This window comes from Microdochium trichocladiopsis (assembly GCF_020744255.1).
Source record: "Microdochium trichocladiopsis strain MPI-CAGE-CH-0230 chromosome Unknown B0I36scaffold_7, whole genome shotgun sequence".
NCBI classification, from domain to species: domain Eukaryota; kingdom Fungi; phylum Ascomycota; class Sordariomycetes; order Xylariales; family Microdochiaceae; genus Microdochium; species Microdochium trichocladiopsis.
Window position 1 is genome coordinate 654,269 of NW_025763550.1, and position 18,966 is coordinate 673,234.

Below are 18,966 nucleotides of genomic sequence, written 5' to 3' on the forward strand. Positions count from 1 at the left end.
CTGCACAGCTGTGCAGCCGCCTACGCCAGCTGGCGCTGTTTGTGATAAGCTCTCGATAAGGGGCGCCGGGCTCTGGTGCCTGGAAAAAAAGTTGACAGCGGCCTGAGCAGGACAACGCCGGAGGGGAGGTCCAGTCAGGGTCCCCACCATGCACTAGCAGCCGCCCGCGTTAATCACACCTCCTGTAGAGGGGCACCCAGAACAATAGCAGTGCTGCTTGCTGCGATAGCCCGCCGCCAGACCTCCCTGTCCCACGACGAAGCACAACGACGAGCGACGCCAGGCTCCAGAAGACATCCGATCAACGAAGAGACACTGCATCGTTGCCCATCATGGTCTGTCCGTTCCTTCTCCATACCACTGGAATGGAGCTACTGCTTCTGGAACCCCCTGCTGACCAAGGATATGTCTGTAGTCCTTCAACCCGACCCAGATCTTCGAGGAGGGAACCACGGAGGAGAAGGGTGAGAATGCCCGTCTCGCCGCTTTCATCGGTGCCATTGCTGTTGGCGATCTCGTCAAGAGTACCCTCGGCCCCAAGGGAATGGACAAGATCCTCCAGTCTGCGTACGTCTCGTCACGATCCGAAAGCTCCGCCTACCCGATACTTGCAGACCCCTATTTGGGCTCCCGTGTCCATATCTTGCTGACAACTCCTCTTGCCTGCCAACAGATCTACGGCTGAGATTATGGTGACCAACGACGGTGCTACCATTCTCAAATCGATCGCTCTCGACAACGCCGCCGCCAAGGTTCTCGTCAACATTTCCAAGGTTCAGGACGACGAGGTCGGAGATGGCACCACTTCCGTCACGGTTCTCGCTGCTGAGCTGCTTCGCGAGGCCGAGAAGCTTGTCAATCTCAAGATCCACCCCCAGACTATCATCGAAGGTTACCGGATAGCGAGCCGTGCGGCCCTGGACGCGCTTGAACAGTCCGCTGTCGACCACAGCAAGGACCCCGAAGCTTTCAAGAAGGACCTTCTTGCCATCGCGCGGACAACCCTTAGCTCCAAGGTCTTGTCGCAAGACCGTGACCTCTTCTCGAAGCTTGCCGTCGAGGCCGTACTGCGCCTCAAGGGTTCTTCCGATCTCAGCCACATTCAGATTATCAAGAAGGCCGGAGGCAAGCTGAGCGACTCCTACCTCGACGAGGGCTTCATCCTCGACAAGAAGATTGGTGTCAACCAGCCCAAGCGACTTGAGAAGGCCAAGATTCTTGTTGCAAACACATCGATGGACACAGACAAGATCAAGATCTTTGGTGCTCGCGTCAAGGTTGGCTCCACGAGCAAGCTCGCTGAGCTTGAGAGGGCCGAGAAGGACAAGATGAAGGCCAAGGTTGAAAAGATCAAGGCCCACGGTATCAACTGCTTCATCAACAGGCAACTCATCTACAACTGGCCTGAGCAGCTGTTCACCGATGCTGGCATCATGTCTATCGAGCACGCCGACTTCGATGGCATCGAGCGCCTGGCGCTGGTTACTGGCGGCGAGATCGCCTCCACTTTCGACCATCCCGACCAGGTCAAGCTCGGTCACTGCGACGTCATCGAGGAGGTCATTATCGGAGAGGACACGCTCATCAAGTTTTCCGGCGTTGCAGCTGGCCAAGCTTGCACCGTTGTCCTCCGTGGTGCTACGGATCAGCTCCTCGACGAGGCTGAGCGCTCGCTGCACGATGCGCTTGCCGTTCTCTCTCAAACCGTCAAGGAGCCTAGAACGACACTGGGAGGTGGCTGTGCTGAGATGGTCATGGCCAAGGCCGTCGAGGCTGCCGCTACCCGTGTCGAGGGCAAGAAGCAGATTGCTGTCTCCTCGTTTGCCGCTGCTCTTCGTCAGCTGCCAACCATTCTTGCCGACAATGCCGGCCTCGATTCCAGCGAGCTTGTCGCCAGGCTTCGCAAGGCCATTTACGACGGCTTGTCCACATATGGTCTCGACCTCATGACCCCAGGTGGTGGCATTATCGACATGCGTGATATGGGTGTAATCGAGAGCTACAAGCTCAAGAAGGCAGTCGTCTCGTCTGCAAGCGAAGCCGCAGAGGTACGTCGTATTCCACTTGGATTTCCGATGTTCTGCCACTTGCTAACAAAGCTTTACAGCTCCTGCTTAGAGTCGACGACATTATCCGCGCTGCGCCCCGGAGGAGAGAGAGACATTAGAAGTGACGAGCACAAAAGGTGGAATTCGATTGAAGGTCTGGCATTTACTACCATGATACCATAGAATAGCCATATCTAAATCGAGATGGTCGAGAAGCACGCACGAACGCCTCCGATACTGTGACATTTGCTCTCGAAATCTTCTTTTGTCAGAGCTTCGCAATGCTCAAAGATCGATTTAATTTCACATCGAGCCACCATTGTTTGCTCCACGCAAGTCATGGTAGCCCACCCCGGACTTCCTGTTGAGAAGTGGAAATACAAGGGAACGCCGCATCCGATATTTGTCAAGTCCCCACATTTGCGTCAACTGCAATGCATCAGATGGCTCCATCGTAGAAAGTGATTTGAAACCGTCCATTGACAGAGTCAATGACTGGGTTGACCTCGTTGGTCAGGTAGACGTTCCAGCTGCACAAGCACAGATTCAGCTAACAGCTTGGCATTCGCAACATCATGTCGTTAGGTTCGGAGGCGGGACTGTGACTTACGGATCAAGGAACTCTGACTGCCATGCCCATGCGGCATAGTTGGCATCAAGCCCGATGATCTTGTCGAGGCACCATGTGCCGCTAGACTTCTGTGCCCATGCACCCCGCGGCGCACTTTCCAGCAGGTCAAACGTGAAGCCTTTGGCGTTGTGGAAGCCGTCCATGGACTGGATCATTGCAGCGCCGTCATTGCCTTCAAGCAATGATATGTCGCCATAGACCATGCCGTCTGAAGTAAAGGCGACCTCGACCCATGTGCCGAGCATGTGTTTGTGCCCGTCAAAGTAGCTCCAATCTCCGCGCACGACGCGACCTTCGAAAGTAGGGCAGACTGTGATGAATGCAGAGGACCAAGGTGGGATCCATTGGATTTGGCCCGTCAGCAAATGAGCCTCGGTGCGTCTTCGGCCTTGGGACTCACAATTACGAACTTGTACGGCACGAGGTCGTGGTTGCTCTCGTACAGCAAGAACATTGTTCCACCGATGCCGCTATGAGGGTATGGGTCGTAGTTCCAGATGAGCAAGCCGGGTCCGCCATTGTCGTGGTCGCCATCTACGATATTGTCAGTCAAGAACTTCGTGTTCTGTGTTTTTCAATTCTGTTCTCGGTGGCAGCCTATAGGTCGACCGTACATGTAAAGATTGGAATTTCAGTCTCGTTGCGGCAAAAGACTTGGATGTGCTCCGGCTGAGGTGGCAGGATGCTAGTGTGAAGCGGGGAGGCAGGCACGCCGAGCGTCATGACGCCGGGAGCTGCTGCCAGACCTGCGATGGCCGTCGAGATGAAAGTCGAAAGGCTGATTGTAGTCATTGCTGGAGATTGCGCGGTTGGCTTTTGTGTAAAGTGCATTCTCAGAGCCTAATAACTTTCGGCGACGGGACCGGCTGCGTGCTAGGGGAGTTTTACGTCGTGGGTGCCGTTACTAAAGGCGGAGTGTTTGAGGGATGATCACAACCGTGTCAAATCGAGTAGACGCCGGAATGATATTGCTTTTGATGGCTGGGCGATGTCAAGCAAGTTGCATGCCCTTCTGTGGCCAGGCTTGTGCAAACGGACGTTTTTGGGTAGTGACACCAACAACCATCGCGCCTCCCTCGTTGCACGCGTACCTGAGGCAGTCACATTGGGACGTCTTCTCGCTGATCATCACAGCGTCGACCATGATGTAAAAAGGCCATGATGTTGAAAATACTCTGCACAACACCATGTCTTCCGGCAATCCAGTAGTAGTTACAGACGTGGAGACAAATGTTGCAACCACGACCCACGGCGTTCACACTAAGCTGAAAGCAAGTTGACGACGGCATCTACACCGATACAGGAGATACTTCCTGTTCTTACGCACAAATAATTCAGACAAGTAACCAATGCAGCTACGCACAAGAATTGACAACGTGCCAATCCTCCTGGAATAGCGGCACATACGAAGTTCGAGTGGTGCGCCGGCACACTAAACTGTGAGGACTTGGTCACAATGCAATCCTTCCAGACAGCAGAAGGAGGGTGGCGCTTCCGACAGCTACATTTTATTTGCCACATCACCCAATGCAACCAGTAAAGTTGTAACGTCTGTTCCAGGCGAACGAAAGTTAGTCGACAACAGCGGCCAAACCCCATTTCCGACAGCCCACATGTAGCCCTCAAGGACACTTCAAGGAATATCGACCATCGCTTGTAGCTGGCAGCTGAACTGCCACAAACAGAAGCGAACCTACCCAGTTTCTCACTACCAGCCTTCTCTGGCCGTTAGTTCTCACAGCTTCTAGACTGCGTCTCATCTCGCATTGAGCAACTTCTGTACTATAACTTCTCACCTGCATTCAGCAATGCCCAATCCACCCTACTGGTGACATCAAAGAAGGCGCCCTCTCTATGCGGTTCTGCTGGTTTACTGCTTTTACTGAGCCCTCCTTTCGTATTAGCAAACGAGGTGAGCTGCCTGAAATAGTTCTGCATCTCGGAGAAGCATCCTCTGGTGAGCTCATTCGCATCTCACGATCGGCTCACATCACACTTGCCGCGTCACGAGCAGCGTTCCATTATAAGTCGATATTGCGATGTTAATGCAGCATTTTATTTCATAGGACCACCGCCCGACAGGCCGACATATGTTTGTGCAGTCCGTGCTCATACATACCTGCTCTTCCTTTCCTGCTGGATCTAGTAGTCTATCCTAGGTAAATAAGTTCCCACGTAACCCCGTCCGCTACCGCCCTGTCACTGAATCTAGTCGACCTCCAATTTTTCATCGGTCTTGACAACGCTAATAAGCACGGGCGATAATAGGGCACGCGTCTATACCTCCCTTCTTAACAGGATCGCTCTGCGATAAGCTCGACCAGAATCATGCCTCCGGCTTCTATTACGAACTCTCTGTAGTTTGTGATAGAACACTCTGAGACTTTTAGCCTTCTAAAACCTCCTTTGAACTCTCTGATCCCTTTAGCTAGAAAGGATGGGAATAGCAGGAACAAGCTTCGACAGCGTCGATTGTTTGGCTGGCCAGCCCAACATTTCTCGCCCTAGGATTTGGTAAGGCCATGTTACATTTGATTTCCGAGCTTGGCTGAGAAAGCGGACGGTCTCGGAGCTCTCCGCAGATACACATACACATATGAGCACGAGCACGAGGTTGGCGAATGACCTGCTCGACAATGATCCGCCACTCGTATCTCGAAGGGATTCTGACCAACACCACTTTTGGCTACCGGTGCTTAGAAGAGCCCAATTCGTTCCGCATTGTCCTGGTACAATCATATAGGTAAGTCATGTAGGCAAGTCATGTAGGCAAGTCATGCGAAGGGCAAGACGACAGACCGGCCACTCTGTCTGTAAGGCAAGATTTCATGATGCGAGTCACACGCACAACATATGCGGGTGTTGGCCAACATGGAGCTTGCCATGGAGCTTGTCCATATTGCACGCTGTTTCATGCATTCGGACGTGTCAACACCGTCGGACATCTACAATCGCCCCGCAAGGCTGCACAAGGAGCTGGGAGGGCTTCAAGTATTTGGGTCCTGGGGCGGCTCATCAGACTTGTATCGTTCTCAGACCACCCAAACGGTAGCTCCCGGCTCTTTGGTCCGAAGAGTTCATAAACAGCGTGTAATTTCTTGGTATTGTGTCTGCCGATTCGAAGCGATACGTAGCGGAAGATGGTCAAGCTGGAAACTCTGACTGAGATGGCGTGTCTGTCCCCGGTCAATGGAATCTGGCACAGCCCAGTCAGTGCCTTGTTATTTGCCGTCGACCCGACGGTCATCCATATCGGCGGCTAAACCTCGAGCGTTGTGGATTGCGGGGCGATAATGGTTTGACCAGGCCCATCCAACTCATACCCGACGGGCATTCCCGATGAGGACTTCCGACCGTCGCTCTAGCCAGAGTTTCGGGCTCGCGTGTTATCCACAGGCCCATCATTTGCTCGAAACAGCACGAGCCTCCTTCTGATGAGTCGACGAGCACAGAGGAGGATGGGATTCCAACATGTCGATATGCACCACCCTGGTAGGCAGTAGGTGGCACATTAAGAGATTGGGAGGCTGATCAGCAGATCCCAAACGAGGGTGGAGACGTGAGAGAGAGAGACGTGCGTGCGTCATGTAGTGCTGTATCTAATTGTCCGAGCGAGGATTCACCTTGAGCCTGGCTGGCGACCGCGTGGCCCTTTCATCTCTCACCTCCGCTTGGGCGGACCGCCGCGCGAGGATTGCCCGACCGAGCTGACTATCATGCGCCACACTGCGCTTTCTTCCACACTCTCTCTCTGCCTTCCCCCACACACGAGCTAACAGACAGGTTCTCTGCACAGGTGTGCTCGTCCTGGGCCTGAGCGGACAATACCATACCGGTAGTATGCTTTGACCGAAAGATATGGGTATGTCAGGTTCTGGTGTCTCTGGAGGGTCGTCCCTCCAAGGCCTGTCACAGGGGGCGATCTTAATCTCCTCGCCGTTGACAGGACCAGAGCACACAAAGTGGGGGGGTTTGTGAGGGAGCTTGGGAGCAAAGACAGGCATGGAGACGACGTACAATCTGCGGATACGTGCAGAGTATCGGAGTGGCAGCCGCGCATCCACCTTTGTCCCCATTCACCCTTGTCCTTCCTACCTCCTCGGCCAGGTACGCAGGTGCGTGTGGGTGTTTCGGTGGCCCGGGCGGGTACCTGAATGCCCAGCACGCCTAGCTTTTGCCAAGAAGGGGTTCTCCAGTGCCATGGAAGATACTGGGACAGGATCTGTGTTCCAAGGTTCTTGGCGGGCCCAAAGAGGACAGGGCTGACTCAGGGGTAATGGCGAGGGACCTGGCCGCAACCTGCGTGTTACCAATCGAAGCACCGTCCAATTCGTAGTAGTTTACGATGCTGTCTGCAATGAGGCACATTGGAACTTTGCTCAGGAATTGCTCAGAAGTGACAGAATAAAATTATAGGACCATCGCGCCAAGGACTCGTGGGCGTAAGTCCTTAAGTCATCCGCACGAGCCCCTGAACGCGGCCTGGTGCGCTCAGCCTTCTGCCACGGCTCAGCGCAACCTCATGAGCAAAATGCCGTGGCCAGGAGGAGGACAGTGTCACGCCTGGCGGCACAGCCCAGTCCTCTACGCCAAGACTCTTGTTGACTTGGCTTTAAGGCAGGGCTTCAGCTTACCCCAGCTTGAGAGTCCTCCGCGACAACGCACCTTAACGGGATCTACATATACCGGCAGTTCTAGATCCTAATTTAGCATCGAGGCAGAGGTCTCCCGCGTTGCGCTTCTCTCTGCCATGATCACGGGTTTGTCCAGCTTCGTCCATGTATACAGCTGCGAGATTGGAATGCGGGCATCTTCATCCACATCCAACAGTACCACGGACTCGTCCGGTCTCGGTTCTTGCTCTGCATCCAAGCACAGCCGCAACAGGTAGGGCCAATTGGCCACAGGCTACGCTCTTCCTAATTCATTCTGTGCTTAATCCTGCCTTTCCCCTGAGTAAACCACGTCGGCCATTACCCGATCGTACCATCCCAAACCACGGCTGCCACTGGATGAAGCCATTATTCGCCTCCAAGGTCTTGGCCTTGTGCGGTTGTGGCCGCCAGCCGACCAGGGCCGGCAGCCCCAGCAGTGGCCGCCTGGCGCTGGCGCTACGCCTTCGGTCGCGCGCCACGCCACTGTGCGACCAGTAATCACAAACAGGCGAATGGCCGACTAGCGCACGCAAAGCAATCTTTGCCAGAGTGAGTGGCGCGAACGCCCGTGTTTCGTCCCGGCGCCCTTTTCAGTGTGCTCCGTCTGCCCAGCAGTACACAGGACTCATGCATCATTACGGCGTAGCGGCCTCACACTAATGATCTCCTAGTGCGCTAGGCACGGCTATGGCTGGAGGTCATTACATGATGGAAATGATGTGTACGTACGCGTTGCTGCTGCGATGGCGACGGTGGTGGTGGCGGCAGAGGTACTTGATGAGGTTGGGGCGCTGTGTGCGTCTTCTGTTTTTGGAGGAACCAACCACCACAACTTCTACACACAGCCACTCACATAGGCTAGACGCTGTACGTGCGGAGAGCCTATTCAGAACCGCTTTGAGTTGTGAGCGTGCTCGCACAAGGCTGTGTGTGTGGACGCTTTAGCTTTAAGGTTAGGTTTGTGTGCCTGAGCCTTGCCGAGACTGCGTTGGCCATCCCAGCCACAGCCTCCAGCAGTATCAATAGGGGCTCGGTGTCGAGATCAAGAGGCACCAGCCCCTCGGGTTTGAGGACAGCCTTCAAGTGTGCGTAGAAGGGACAATTATGCTTTCTGAGCAAAGGGGCCCCAGCCACTCAGCCTCGTGGTATTCTTGAGGAGTGCTGTAGGTCTTGGAGACGATGCCTTGGACCAGAACAACACCGAATTCTACAGACATATCATGGGAGTAGCGCAGTCCCGCATTTGCCAGAACAAGCAAGACTGGACTGAGTCCCGAATCTAGCAACACAAAAACCCTCAATGAACGTCATGGACTTTACGGATCAGGCGAGTCCATGATGCGCCGGAGGGTCACCGTCGTGGATTTCTGCAGGCTAGCAATGCGATCTCGACTTGGCTTTTTGCAGTTGTGTCGTGTTGGCTTGTGGTGCCCATTCCGAGTTGGTCTCAAAAGTGGGAAAGAAAGGGGCGAGTGGAGATTGTGGTTCCTCTTGAAGATTGGGGCTTTTCCTCGTGTCGTACTGCCTGCGAGGAAATGCTATGGAAATGGTCCATGTGCCCCCTGTCGGGCGCCCGCAGCTAACGCAGAGAAGCGCTGGCGCTGGACGGTTCAGCTCCTCTCAGCCGCCGTCTAGAGTAGCGCCTAACACAGACACAGAGAGAGAGAGAGGCTGGGCCGGCGAGGAATAAATGGAAAGGTCGGCACAGTATGCATCTACTGCAGGTGGACTGCGTCATCTGGGCCAAGCGGCGGAGCAGAGTTTTGTGGTCGGCGGCACCTTTGGCGCCTAGCGCGAGGAACAATGGGCTGGGACCAGCCGCACAACGTGCATCCAAGACATGAGACGAAAAGAGGGCAGGGCATTGGACGGCGGAAATAACATCAGGCGTGGAGGCTGCGAGACAAGCCGCGCCAGGGCAAGACACGCTGCGAAAGGGTCGTTGAAAGGTGTGGCCGACTGATCGTCGTTGCATGATGGGGCCCTTCTTGACATGACATGACAGCAGCCAGCCCTGCACGGCCATGGCCAGGGTTCGTCGTACGTAGCAGACTACGGAGTACATACATTGATTGCAGGAACTATCGGTTGTCATGCTGGCAGCGGCAGGACGACCAGCGCCGCACACGCGTCCTGCCGGCATACGAGGCGCCAGGGGCCGGCCTGGGCACCGCCGTCAGAGCCCACGACGGCCATCCACTGACACCAGCTGTGCGGAGCCAGAGTGGACGACTTTAACGAGCTAGGCCGGGGGGCTGGGTGGGAGCTCGGGGTTCGCGCTCGTCCCGCTGGGGCTGCCCCTGGACCCGGCCGGCCTGAGCACCAGGGCTGGCCTGTCTAGCGCGGCGGCAGTCTCGTCGGCCGCGTGCTAGGCCTGCTGATAATAAAACCAGGGCGCCCCTTCGTCTCGGAGCCGTGGTGTGGAGGCTCTCTTGTTTCTCTCGTCAACCGTGTGTGTGCCAGTCATTCGCTATACGTCAAGCACCACCCGTCAACCATGAAGTTCGCGTCTGCCATCTTGACCGGCGCCGCCGCCGTCAAGGCTCTTAGCATCCCCCAGAATGTCGACAAGCGCGAGGAGCTCGTGCCCATCACCACGGGCTTCACCATGAAGCCCTTCCTTACCGAGCTTGTCGAGGCCGTCAACGACGGTGCCGACCTCACCGAGATCCTCACCAAGCCTGCCGGCGATATTCTCAGCGTGGGCATCGCCGATGTCAACGCCACCATCCACCTCGGCCTCTCCACCGTCGGCCTCGCCATCAACTCTGGCGGCCGTGTGAGCGACGACGACGTCAGCCGCATCGAGTCCACCGCCGGCTCCGCCTCGCGCGTCGGCGACAACGCCCGCGGATCCTGCTCCAACCCCAAGGTCCGTGTCGAGTGGCGCAACATGCAGCCCGTCCAGCGCAAGGCCTTTGTCAACGCGATCGTCTGCCTCTGGAACGCGCCCTCCAAGGGCCTGGCCCCTCCGGCCACCAACCGCTACGAGGAGCTCGTCTGGGTTCACCAGCAGATGGTCAACAAGGTCCACCAGTCCGGCATGTTCCTCATCTGGCACCGTTACTACACCCACCTCTTCGGGCGCATGCTGCGCGAGGAGTGCGGCTACCCGGGTGCCTACCCCTTCCCGTGGTGGGATGAGACCAAGGACTCTGGCAACTTTGCCGCCTCTGGCCTCTTCACCGCCGACTACTTTGGCGCTCTTCCCCAGCTCAACAACGGCCAGGGCACCTGCGTGACCAATGGCGTAAGTAAACTCTGGGTTCTCTATTTCCACTTGCCCATTGTGGTTGAGTTGCGGTTGCTGCTTGAGTCGTGGTTGGGCACAGAAAAGTGGGACCCTCGCACACTCAACCTCCAGCAACCACGGTTCACCATCTGCGCACCTTTTGAGCTCCGGGTTCTTCTGTCACTTTTAGACCCTCTGACCCTCTGGATGGTCTGAGTATTTCAAAACCACGGAGGACCCTCTGGGCCTCTGGGGCCTCTGAAAGTAACAGGATGCTTGAGACGCTCGACCTCTGAACCTCTCAACACACCTGTTTGACCAACTCGTCGTTCACTCTGCTAACCATTCTCAACAGCCCTTTGCCGGCAAGCGCCTCCACATTGGACCCGGCGGTGGCAACCAGGACCGCTGCCTGTCGCGTGGTGAGAACCGCGATCTGACCCGCCAGGTCAGCGCCGCCTTCGTCAACTCCTGCAACTCCCGTTCCACCTACGCCCAGATGCGCGAGTGCACCGAGTTCGGCCCTCACGCCTATGGCCACAACGGCCTCGGCCCCGTCATGTCTGACGTCGCCGCGTCTCCTGCTGAGTGAGTAGTCCCTCCTGAAATCTCGTGCGGCGCCGTCGCCCCACTCCACGCTCCACACCCGCCCTCGCCCACAACACAGCCTCACAATACCTCCCACGACTCTGTATCTTCTCAACGAAGCAATGCTAACATCGAATTGAACAATCCAGTCCCGTATTCTTCTTACACCACGCCTTCATCGACAGAAACTTCTGGAAGTGGCAGAGCCAGGCGGCGTCCCGCTGGACCGACATCTACGCCTGCGCCGCCCCCGGAAACCCCTGCCCGATCATGGGTCTCGACACCGTCATCTCCTCGATGGGCCTGCGCCCGGACGTCCGCGTCCGTGACATCCTTGATGCCGAGGGCTCGTGGCTCTGCTACTCCTACGACTACTAAGCGTTTGTGGTCGTCGTGTGTGAAGAGTAAGATGATGACCTGCGACTCAGTGGTGTGTATATACGCGCGCTTGCCACAAGTATGGGGAAGGGGGGGAAACTTTGAGCCCTGGTACATTCAGCATTTGCAGATGGTGACACAGCATGCACACAGCCTTTTGATTGATGCTCGATACCCGCGCGTTGTTGGGAGGGGGAGGCTATTTTTTATCTTGACACCGGCGGTGGCGCTGCCATATAATGACTCCGACACTTCGATACCACTCATTACCACCAACTACTAGACGTGTTCATACGAACGGACATATATATATGCATCACGATATATATACATACATATACTCCCTTTTCTAAAACTTAATTGCTAATATCCTTAATGTTTGAGCAATTCTGCGTCGATGGCTCCCGTGTTTACTGCGTCATGTATGTGATATGTGAATGCCTTGCTATGCCTGGTCTGTAAAATGGTATTTGGACAATCAATGCATCAAGGCGGGAAGCAAAAGAGTTCAACAGAAACGAGCGGAAAGAGAAAAGTACCTGAGGATCAAGAGACGGCTGAGGACACCATGGATGTTGGCTTGTGGCCTGTGATATCATGAGACAGTTGCCTGGGTAAGCTGTAAGTTCCCGCCAGGCTAGCATTCAACCCAGCAAAAGACACGGCATTTATCTGGATCCGTGAAGTGCCAAGGGAGTGCCGGCCGCTTCGGCCGCTTCGGCCGCAGAGGTTGAAATCTCGCTGACTCCCTCTGGCACTCTACCACACGTGAAGCTCCAGGAGGATCTGAAGTGATACAGAGATGGTGGAAAGGGAGTCTACCACCAGTTGACTTTGCTAGCAGGTGTTGGGTTGCCAGGAATGTCCTTGGGGGAGAAATAATTGACATATGTAAAGTAGCAAACACAACAGACGACTTCGAGATCTTGACTTTTGCCAATGGCTTGGGCGCAATTTATTTGACAGTCTGAGAGTGGCTGGGTCGCGGTTGCATTGCTTGTTCTGCTTGGATGACCAAAGGCTCGCAGATTGATACTCGCCATGTCTCGGAAGCGCGCACGAAGCAGCACTGAACCATGACAGATTCCCAACCACAGAATTGGTCAGCAGATTTCACTGTTGGGGACGGATGAAAAGATTGATTCGAAGGCAGTGGCCAGGGGATAGCAGAGTATTGAAGAGCTGTCGTGCTCAGGATGGACCACTCAGATCAGGTAGGGAGTGAAGGGCAGGGGTGAATTGAGCACGAGATGCGCAAGCGAACGTCAGCGTGGAGGACGATCGTGTTCTGAGAAGCAATGCTGCGCTGTTGCGGTAATGCTGACTCATTGTCAGGACGCTGCTAGTCACGCGGCTAGTGTATTGTCGACCGATCGTGACACCTGAGCGAATCTACCAGGGGATGCTTGTGCGAGATGCGGGACCGGTTTTATGCAGCTACCATCTCTTATTACTGGGAAATCTGGCTCGGTGAAAGCATAAAACTGCCAGAACCAGCATAGACAGGGCGCATAGGCTTCGAATACGAAAGGGAGGTGTGGGATCGGGGACTGCTTGAATGAGATTGACGGGCGTTGGTGTACAAGTCACTGAACGAGATATTGCACGTAGAATAGAAGCTGTGGGAGCAAACGGTCTGAGCAGGTTGGTTGATGAGAAGCTGGATGTGTTTGCTGGTGGTCAAGACAGACCGGGTACCAGCCACGAGAGTTGATAGGATTAGAAAACATGAGAGAGGCGTGTCGTCAAATCTGCTCATTGTCCCGATTGATCGCGTCATGGAGTTTACTCTTGTCAGCCGGGATGCCTCTCTGATATGTTTCACATTTCGTTTACCAATGTGAGCGCTCGTGAGACACAAACTTGAGGGCTTGTTTGCGCGGTATTTTTGTATTGGGGTGTATAATATCATGCTCCAGGATGCGTCATTGTCCAAGGCGTAGCAATGACCCATATATGCCCGTATGCACTTTGCACTGGTCAGCAAAGAGAACAGATCTGAGGAAGGATCAAAGCAAAATGACCGAGAAAAGCACCGGGCTGCGTTAATGTGATGTCTTAGTACTTGGGGTGCTGGATGCCCTGTGCGACGCGTAAGGACATGTTGCCGCCTCGAGGCTCAGCCGTTTGTTCCATTGCACCATTACTTTTGACAGAATAAAGATCTCGGGATGCGTCACCATAGGATTGCTGCATTCAGTATACGAGACTAGCTAGGGAAACTTTCCTGGCAAGGACTCTCGTGAAATCGAGTGTCATCGGCTGTCGTGAACCTGGACGCCACCTGGCCCAGTATCAGTGAACCCAAAACTTCAACAAATATTTCGCCGTATAATCAGCAGCCAATTCATGCTCGCCAATGCACCTCCAAGGTTGAAACTAGCCTGTAGGAACCTGTTGGTACACTAATGTCCATGAAAATCAGATTTGGTGAACGGAACCACGCCCAATATCAGGTGAAGCCACACTCTCAAGTCTGCTTCGATGAGAATGATGATCTTCCTAACTGCGAGTCGCGGGCAATCCGAATGATCAAGAGATGTGTCTCGGCCGTGCGAGGGTCTCGTTGTGGAGTCTCGTGATGCGGTTCATGATGCAGTTGTTGTGGTCTCCTTTCCGATCACGCCGAGAGTTTTTGTACTCCTCTATGCGACAGTTGCCAGCCTGTAGCATGTAGTGAAAGACGGGCCTCTTTTGACCCTTCCTTCAATGCCTGCCAATCGCCTGCTCTTGCCAGGCCACTTTCCACCAAGGACCGCACTGGATGAGCACGTTGGCGAATTGCAAGTTCAAGCCAACACCGCGAACGGCGCGGCTGGTGAGCATGATCCTGCATCCTTCTGCGTCCTCAAATTCCTTCAGGACGAGCGCACGGAGTGCTGGATCGACTCGTCCGTCAAGACGGAAGACCTTGACGGGAAATGGGCTATGGCGAAGCGCTATTTCGAGGATATCCAGGAAGCAGACACTATCGCCCATGATGGCGACCGCGTCATCTGTTCTGCGCTCCTGGTGTAGATGGAAGGTATCAATGATAGCATCGACGCGCGAGGACGACCACGTGCGGCTTTCCTCGATGTCGGTGATCCAAGTGGCAATCTCCTCGCGGTCTTCATCTGTACCAACATGATCAAACCCATTTTCGGCGTTTTGGCGGCCTCCTTGGTTATCCCTTCTCTTGGCCATGACGTTGAGAAGCGCGGGATGGTATGCTAGCTGCTGGGCCTTGATCAGGGCCCCCCAAGCAGTACGGGACTAAGGATTTCTGGCCCGCTGCCTCAGGTCCTCTAAGTAGGCCGCAAACATGGTACCACAAGTCTCTTGCTCCTCGTCAGTGAGCGAGAAAGGGATGATACTGGTGGTAAGTGGTGGCAGCCGGCTGGCCACGAGTGAGTCTGGGCGACGCATCATCACCCCATCTGGGATTGGACTAGTCTCTTGACATGTGAGCCTCTGGGAGTCTTGGCTAGACCTCCAGCGAAGGTGGTGAGGTAGCGGTCGAGGCCGTTGATTGGGTGGCCACTCAACAGACAGACCAGAGCACAAGCATCCTTCCACGTGTTGTCAAGCGGCGTGCCTGTGAGCATGATGCACTCCTCGAAGCGAGTCCGCAGCAACTGTACCGCCTCAAAGTCCGGCTCTTCATGTTCTTGACAGAATGTGCTTCGTCGAGCACGAGGCACTTGCCAAGAGACCGAGCACCCGGCTGCGTGAAGAGCCAGGACAGAGCTGTCAGTTTCGGTCTGGTAGCAGCCACTGTGTCGATGCCCCCGCGAAACTTGATAGTCGCTGTCATGGACTTGCGAATCCTCGTGGACTCGGCGACAATATGGCTATAAGAGGTGATGACAATGTCATACTTGATGATCTCCTCCGCACCAACAGGCTGGTTGAGTAACACCAGAACCCGCATAGACCCCCGAGAGAATCGCAGCCGGTTAGTCAACATAGTAGCAAAGAGAGCGTAAGTTGAAGAGACTGCTTGCCTTCTCGAAGCACTTTTGAACTTCATCCTTCCACTGACGCCGTGATTGTTGCCATCACAACAGCTCGTCGCCTGGGCAGGGCGATGGCGCTCAGGGCTACCAAAGTCTCGCCGTATCCCGGCGGATCACCAATGATACCGCCGTGGAATCTGTGAGCTCTCAGCAACCAGGCAACTGCATGTGCTTGGTGGGGTTGGAGCGTGATCTCCGGTTTGAGGCCTGGGATTGACATCGGCGCTGCAGACGTGCTCTTGTCTAAACTGTGAATCTTGTTAGAGCTGATACAATGCATCTAGGAGGGGAATATGCTTACGACTGCCGAGTGAATATTGCGGAAGAATTGGAGGGTGGGATTCTTTTGTCCCAGCTGGGCCTGCGCTGTCACTCAGGACTGCGTTCAGATCTTGCCGCCATGGACTTGATGATCGTTGTTGACTGGGCGCCCAGGCTCATAACCAATGGATGCGCCCGCATAGTCAAAAAGAGTGAGAGCGACTTGGTTCCCGAGACTGCTCCCACAAGAAAGTGGCATACACGATCTTTGGAGGTAAGTGTAATCCAGAGAAGTTCGCATGGCAGATAAGCGGATGACCTCAGGTCGGAGGATTGCGATGACAATGAATTATACGGCGGCAACATGCGAGAATGCTCTTGTGTCGGTTGTTGGCAAGTCGAATGAGTACTTCCTCCTTGCAGCCGATGGCCAGGTTCTGGCCTCTGACGCCACTTCTCTATCTCCTCGTGATTGCTCGGGCGGCCAGTGGCATCGAGAGCTTGCTCGATTCCGAAGACTTGGTCTGGGTCGTACTTTGTGAGTACGTTGGGCAGCTCGGGTTGGTGGGCGTATTGCTGGGCTCGAATCAAATGAGCCCATGCTACCTCCTTCCCATCTTCCTGGTGTGTATGTCTAGTGATCTCGACATACTGACGAAATTCGCTGTTTGAGAGGTCTCGGGCGCTATCATCCAGCCAGAACGGTACTATGATAGTACGGAGTTGTGGTAGCTTGCTCTCGACCAGTGACATGGGTCGACACATGATAGTGCCGTCCATACACTGGGCCAGCCTGTTGCGATGTCTCCCTTTCGGGAACCGATCATCCTGGGACCGGAAAGCGGCATAGTAACGGTGCAGGGCATTAATTGGAGGGTTGCGTAGCTGGCAGAGTAGCGCGCAGTAATCTACCCACGTGTTGTCGAGAGGTGTGCCTGTAAGCATAACGCACTGCTCGCAGCGGACACGCAGCATTTGGACGGCGACGAAAGTACGTCCGCGCGTATTCTTGAACGTGTGTGCTTCGTCGAAGATCACGTACTGTGCCAAGGGTTTCGTCTGCTTGGCGAAGAGGCCAGACAGCAGGGCCACCTTCGGTCGCTTCGGAGGCGCTCCAGCCACCCCCTTCCGATATGCCATAGCGCGCTTTATGTACCGGCTTAGCTTCGTGAGCTCTGCCAGCACGTGGCTGTACGGTGTGATGATGAGGGAGAATGTCGTCAGCTCATGGGCCGAGACTGGCTGACCGTGCAGGAACAAGACTTTCATCGTGTCCTATGAATCATAGTCAATATACACATCACTATCAGCTTCTTCACTATCGCTCTATATCTTACCTGTTTGAACCTTTTCTTGACCTCGTCGGCCCACTGGTGGCAGACAGATAAAGGCGCGACCACCACGGCAAGCTTGCCAGACCGAGCGATCAAGCTCAGTGCTGTGAGCGTCTTACCAAACCCCGGAGGGTCGGCCAGCACACAGCCCCCAAGCCCAGCATTCTGCTCTATCCACCCAATGGCGTGCGCCTGGTGGGCATGGAGCGAGACTCCCGGCTTGAGGCCAGGGACTTCTCTGACCAGCGGGGCTGTCTGCTTGGCACGCTGTTTGGTTCTTGTTAACGAGTAGTCCGAAATGGAACAGTTATCTCAAATAGGGACAAAGACACACACACACACACACACACACACATAGAGGAAGAGAATGAACTCACAATGCTGTTGTACCGCCCGTACTTGTCGGATGCCTCAGAGACCCAAGAGTCGGTGCCTATGGCTGCCATGTCGTCCAAGTCATAGTCAGTACAGCAGAGGTGGCAGAGGTGGCAGAGGTGGCAGAGATGGCAGAGATGAAGAGATGAAGAGATGAAGAGATGAAGAAATGAAGAGATGAAGAAATGAAGAGATGAAGTGAGATCGGAGTGAGACGAACCTGACAGGCGAGCACCACAGCAGCTCTTGTAATCGACTAATGGACGTATTCGCCCATGCTGTCGTGTATATATATTGTTGCCTGTAGTTGATGAGAACGATACAGTCAGCTGGCCTCCCGTTGTATAGTCGCATGTCGGAACACGCACCTTAATGTAGATAGGTACTACAAGGCTTGGAAGTAATGGGCTAACCACGTTCGATAGGAGGTACTGCCCTAGTTGTTGTGACTAGTAAGGTCATGTTCGAGCTGCTGTGAAAAATAAAGATGTTGGAGCATCGAGGGAGGGATGCGAGGTTTATATGCTATCAGCGGGCTGCGCGAGACTGTGCCGGTGCCAGTCGGCCCAGCAATGCAAGGGGACGGACAATTGATGTTGGCGTGACGCATCATTGTGAGGATGCAGTGGCTGCGAGGGCCAGGCAATATGAATGAAGCTCAGCACGCTCAAGGCATCAAAGGCTGATCGATGTTCCATGAATTTGCTTCTGCCTGAGCACATAAGCTGGAATCATCTGATTAGTGAGGCCGCGTGAGCACCCATTCTCTTGATGGGGACATTGATGCTATTGAGGATTCCTGAAACCGACAGACTCAGCTAGGCGCGGATCATGACGCACAAAGTCACAGCACGTGAACATGAAGAGACCAGGCAAATTGAAGCCTCATTGCAATCTGCGTCAATCTAGGGTCAACGCGTGGGCAGGCCGTTCTTGTGATGACGCTCCACGAGTCAGCATGGATCACTTTGCACGCTGCGATCAATGCCATTGAGCAGCCATGAGTGTGGAAGCCATGCCGCCATTTGTGGCATTCATTCCAAGTGCCTCATGCAGAGGTTCTTGTTCAGAAGGCAGCGGGACGACGATTGATGAGGTGGTTTTTGATGAGGTGGAAATTGTCACAGCACAATGGACCTTGATCACAGCAGGTTCAAAGGTGCGAGAGTGACAGGCCTGGGGGGTTGACGGCGCTCTTCAGTGTAGGCGTGTCACCCGAGAAGCACGATGCTGACTTTTCTTTACTGATGAGCTGCAAGGTTGAATGTGGTTGGCCGACAAACAAACACGATGCACAAGGGGTCCTATCCTGCTCCACAACTCCCGATGCGTCGTGGCTGGGATCGTGCCCGGGAGCGGCCGAGGACCGGAAAGCTCGGGGATCTGGGCTGGCTGGCTTGTCGACACCTTGTTGCAGTCGGGCAGGCCTCGTTCTTTCGGCTTTCCGAGGGGACGTTCGCCCAACG

At 54.8% G+C, this 18,966-nt stretch overlaps 5 protein-coding genes across 5 annotated transcripts; 3 read left to right on the forward strand and 2 right to left on the reverse strand.

The window, feature by feature from the left end:
• The first annotated feature begins 109 nt into the window (after nucleotides 1-109).
• On the forward strand, nucleotides 110-2,466 carry B0I36DRAFT_291965 (chaperonin Cpn60/TCP-1 family). The gene is made up of 4 exons (XM_046151760.1): nucleotides 110-335; nucleotides 416-567; nucleotides 674-2,048; nucleotides 2,108-2,466. The coding sequence occupies exons 1-4, from the start codon at nucleotides 333-335 to the stop codon at nucleotides 2,165-2,167; spliced, it is 1,590 nt and encodes a 529-aa protein (XP_046010172.1). The 5' UTR covers nucleotides 110-332; the 3' UTR covers nucleotides 2,168-2,466.
• Nucleotides 2,467-2,487: 21 nt separating this feature from the next.
• Nucleotides 2,488-3,574, reverse strand: B0I36DRAFT_432652 (uncharacterized protein; the record flags this gene model as incomplete). The annotated part of the gene is given in 4 exon segments (XM_046162639.1): nucleotides 2,488-2,578; nucleotides 2,659-3,074; nucleotides 3,086-3,213; nucleotides 3,294-3,574. The coding sequence occupies 4 exon segments, from the start codon at nucleotides 3,508-3,510 to the stop codon at nucleotides 2,488-2,490; spliced, it is 852 nt and encodes a 283-aa protein (XP_046010173.1). The 5' UTR covers nucleotides 3,511-3,574.
• Nucleotides 3,575-4,797: 1,223 nt separating this feature from the next.
• Nucleotides 4,798-5,937, forward strand: B0I36DRAFT_326979 (uncharacterized protein). Its single transcript, XM_046154411.1, has 3 exons — nucleotides 4,798-5,183; nucleotides 5,272-5,405; nucleotides 5,479-5,937. Exons 2-3 carry the CDS (start codon nucleotides 5,276-5,278, stop codon nucleotides 5,760-5,762), a joined length of 414 nt encoding a protein of 137 aa, XP_046010174.1. The 5' UTR covers nucleotides 4,798-5,183; nucleotides 5,272-5,275; the 3' UTR covers nucleotides 5,763-5,937.
• Nucleotides 5,938-9,763: 3,826 nt separating this feature from the next.
• On the forward strand, nucleotides 9,764-11,899 carry B0I36DRAFT_326981 (uncharacterized protein). The gene is made up of 3 exons (XM_046154412.1): nucleotides 9,764-10,584; nucleotides 10,922-11,154; nucleotides 11,304-11,899. Exons 1-3 carry the CDS (start codon nucleotides 9,832-9,834, stop codon nucleotides 11,530-11,532), a joined length of 1,215 nt encoding a protein of 404 aa, XP_046010175.1. The 5' UTR covers nucleotides 9,764-9,831; the 3' UTR covers nucleotides 11,533-11,899.
• Nucleotides 11,900-14,238: 2,339 nt separating this feature from the next.
• On the reverse strand, nucleotides 14,239-17,571 carry B0I36DRAFT_350916 (P-loop containing nucleoside triphosphate hydrolase protein; the record flags this gene model as incomplete). The annotated part of the gene is made up of 7 exons (XM_046156961.1): nucleotides 14,239-14,787; nucleotides 14,976-15,365; nucleotides 15,619-15,773; nucleotides 16,444-16,498; nucleotides 16,834-16,980; nucleotides 17,129-17,392; nucleotides 17,503-17,571. 7 exons carry the CDS (start codon nucleotides 17,569-17,571, stop codon nucleotides 14,239-14,241), a joined length of 1,629 nt encoding a protein of 542 aa, XP_046010176.1.
• Between the last annotated feature and the right edge of the window lie 1,395 nt (nucleotides 17,572-18,966).

What these genes read in the sequence shown, in the direction of transcription:
- B0I36DRAFT_291965 (XM_046151760.1), top strand. An exon ending in GACAAGATCCTCCAGTCTGC is followed by an intron (nt 568 to 673) that starts GTACGTCTCGTC and finishes GCCTGCCAACAG; the next exon opens with ATCTACGGCTGAGATTATGG. An exon ending in CTGCAAGCGAAGCCGCAGAG is followed by an intron (nt 2,049 to 2,107) that starts GTACGTCGTATT and finishes AAAGCTTTACAG; the next exon opens with CTCCTGCTTAGAGTCGACGA.
- B0I36DRAFT_326979 (XM_046154411.1), top strand. Translation starts at nt 5,276, where the DNA reads ATGAGCACGAGCACGAGGTTGGCGAATGACCTGCTCGACAATGATCCG. An exon ending in CCAATTCGTTCCGCATTGTC is followed by an intron (nt 5,406 to 5,478) that starts CTGGTACAATCA and finishes AAGACGACAGAC; the next exon opens with CGGCCACTCTGTCTGTAAGG.
- B0I36DRAFT_326981 (XM_046154412.1), top strand. Translation starts at nt 9,832, where the DNA reads ATGAAGTTCGCGTCTGCCATCTTGACCGGCGCCGCCGCCGTCAAGGCT. An exon ending in GCACCTGCGTGACCAATGGC is followed by an intron (nt 10,585 to 10,921) that starts GTAAGTAAACTC and finishes CATTCTCAACAG; the next exon opens with CCCTTTGCCGGCAAGCGCCT. An exon ending in GTCGCCGCGTCTCCTGCTGA is followed by an intron (nt 11,155 to 11,303) that starts GTGAGTAGTCCC and finishes TGAACAATCCAG; the next exon opens with TCCCGTATTCTTCTTACACC.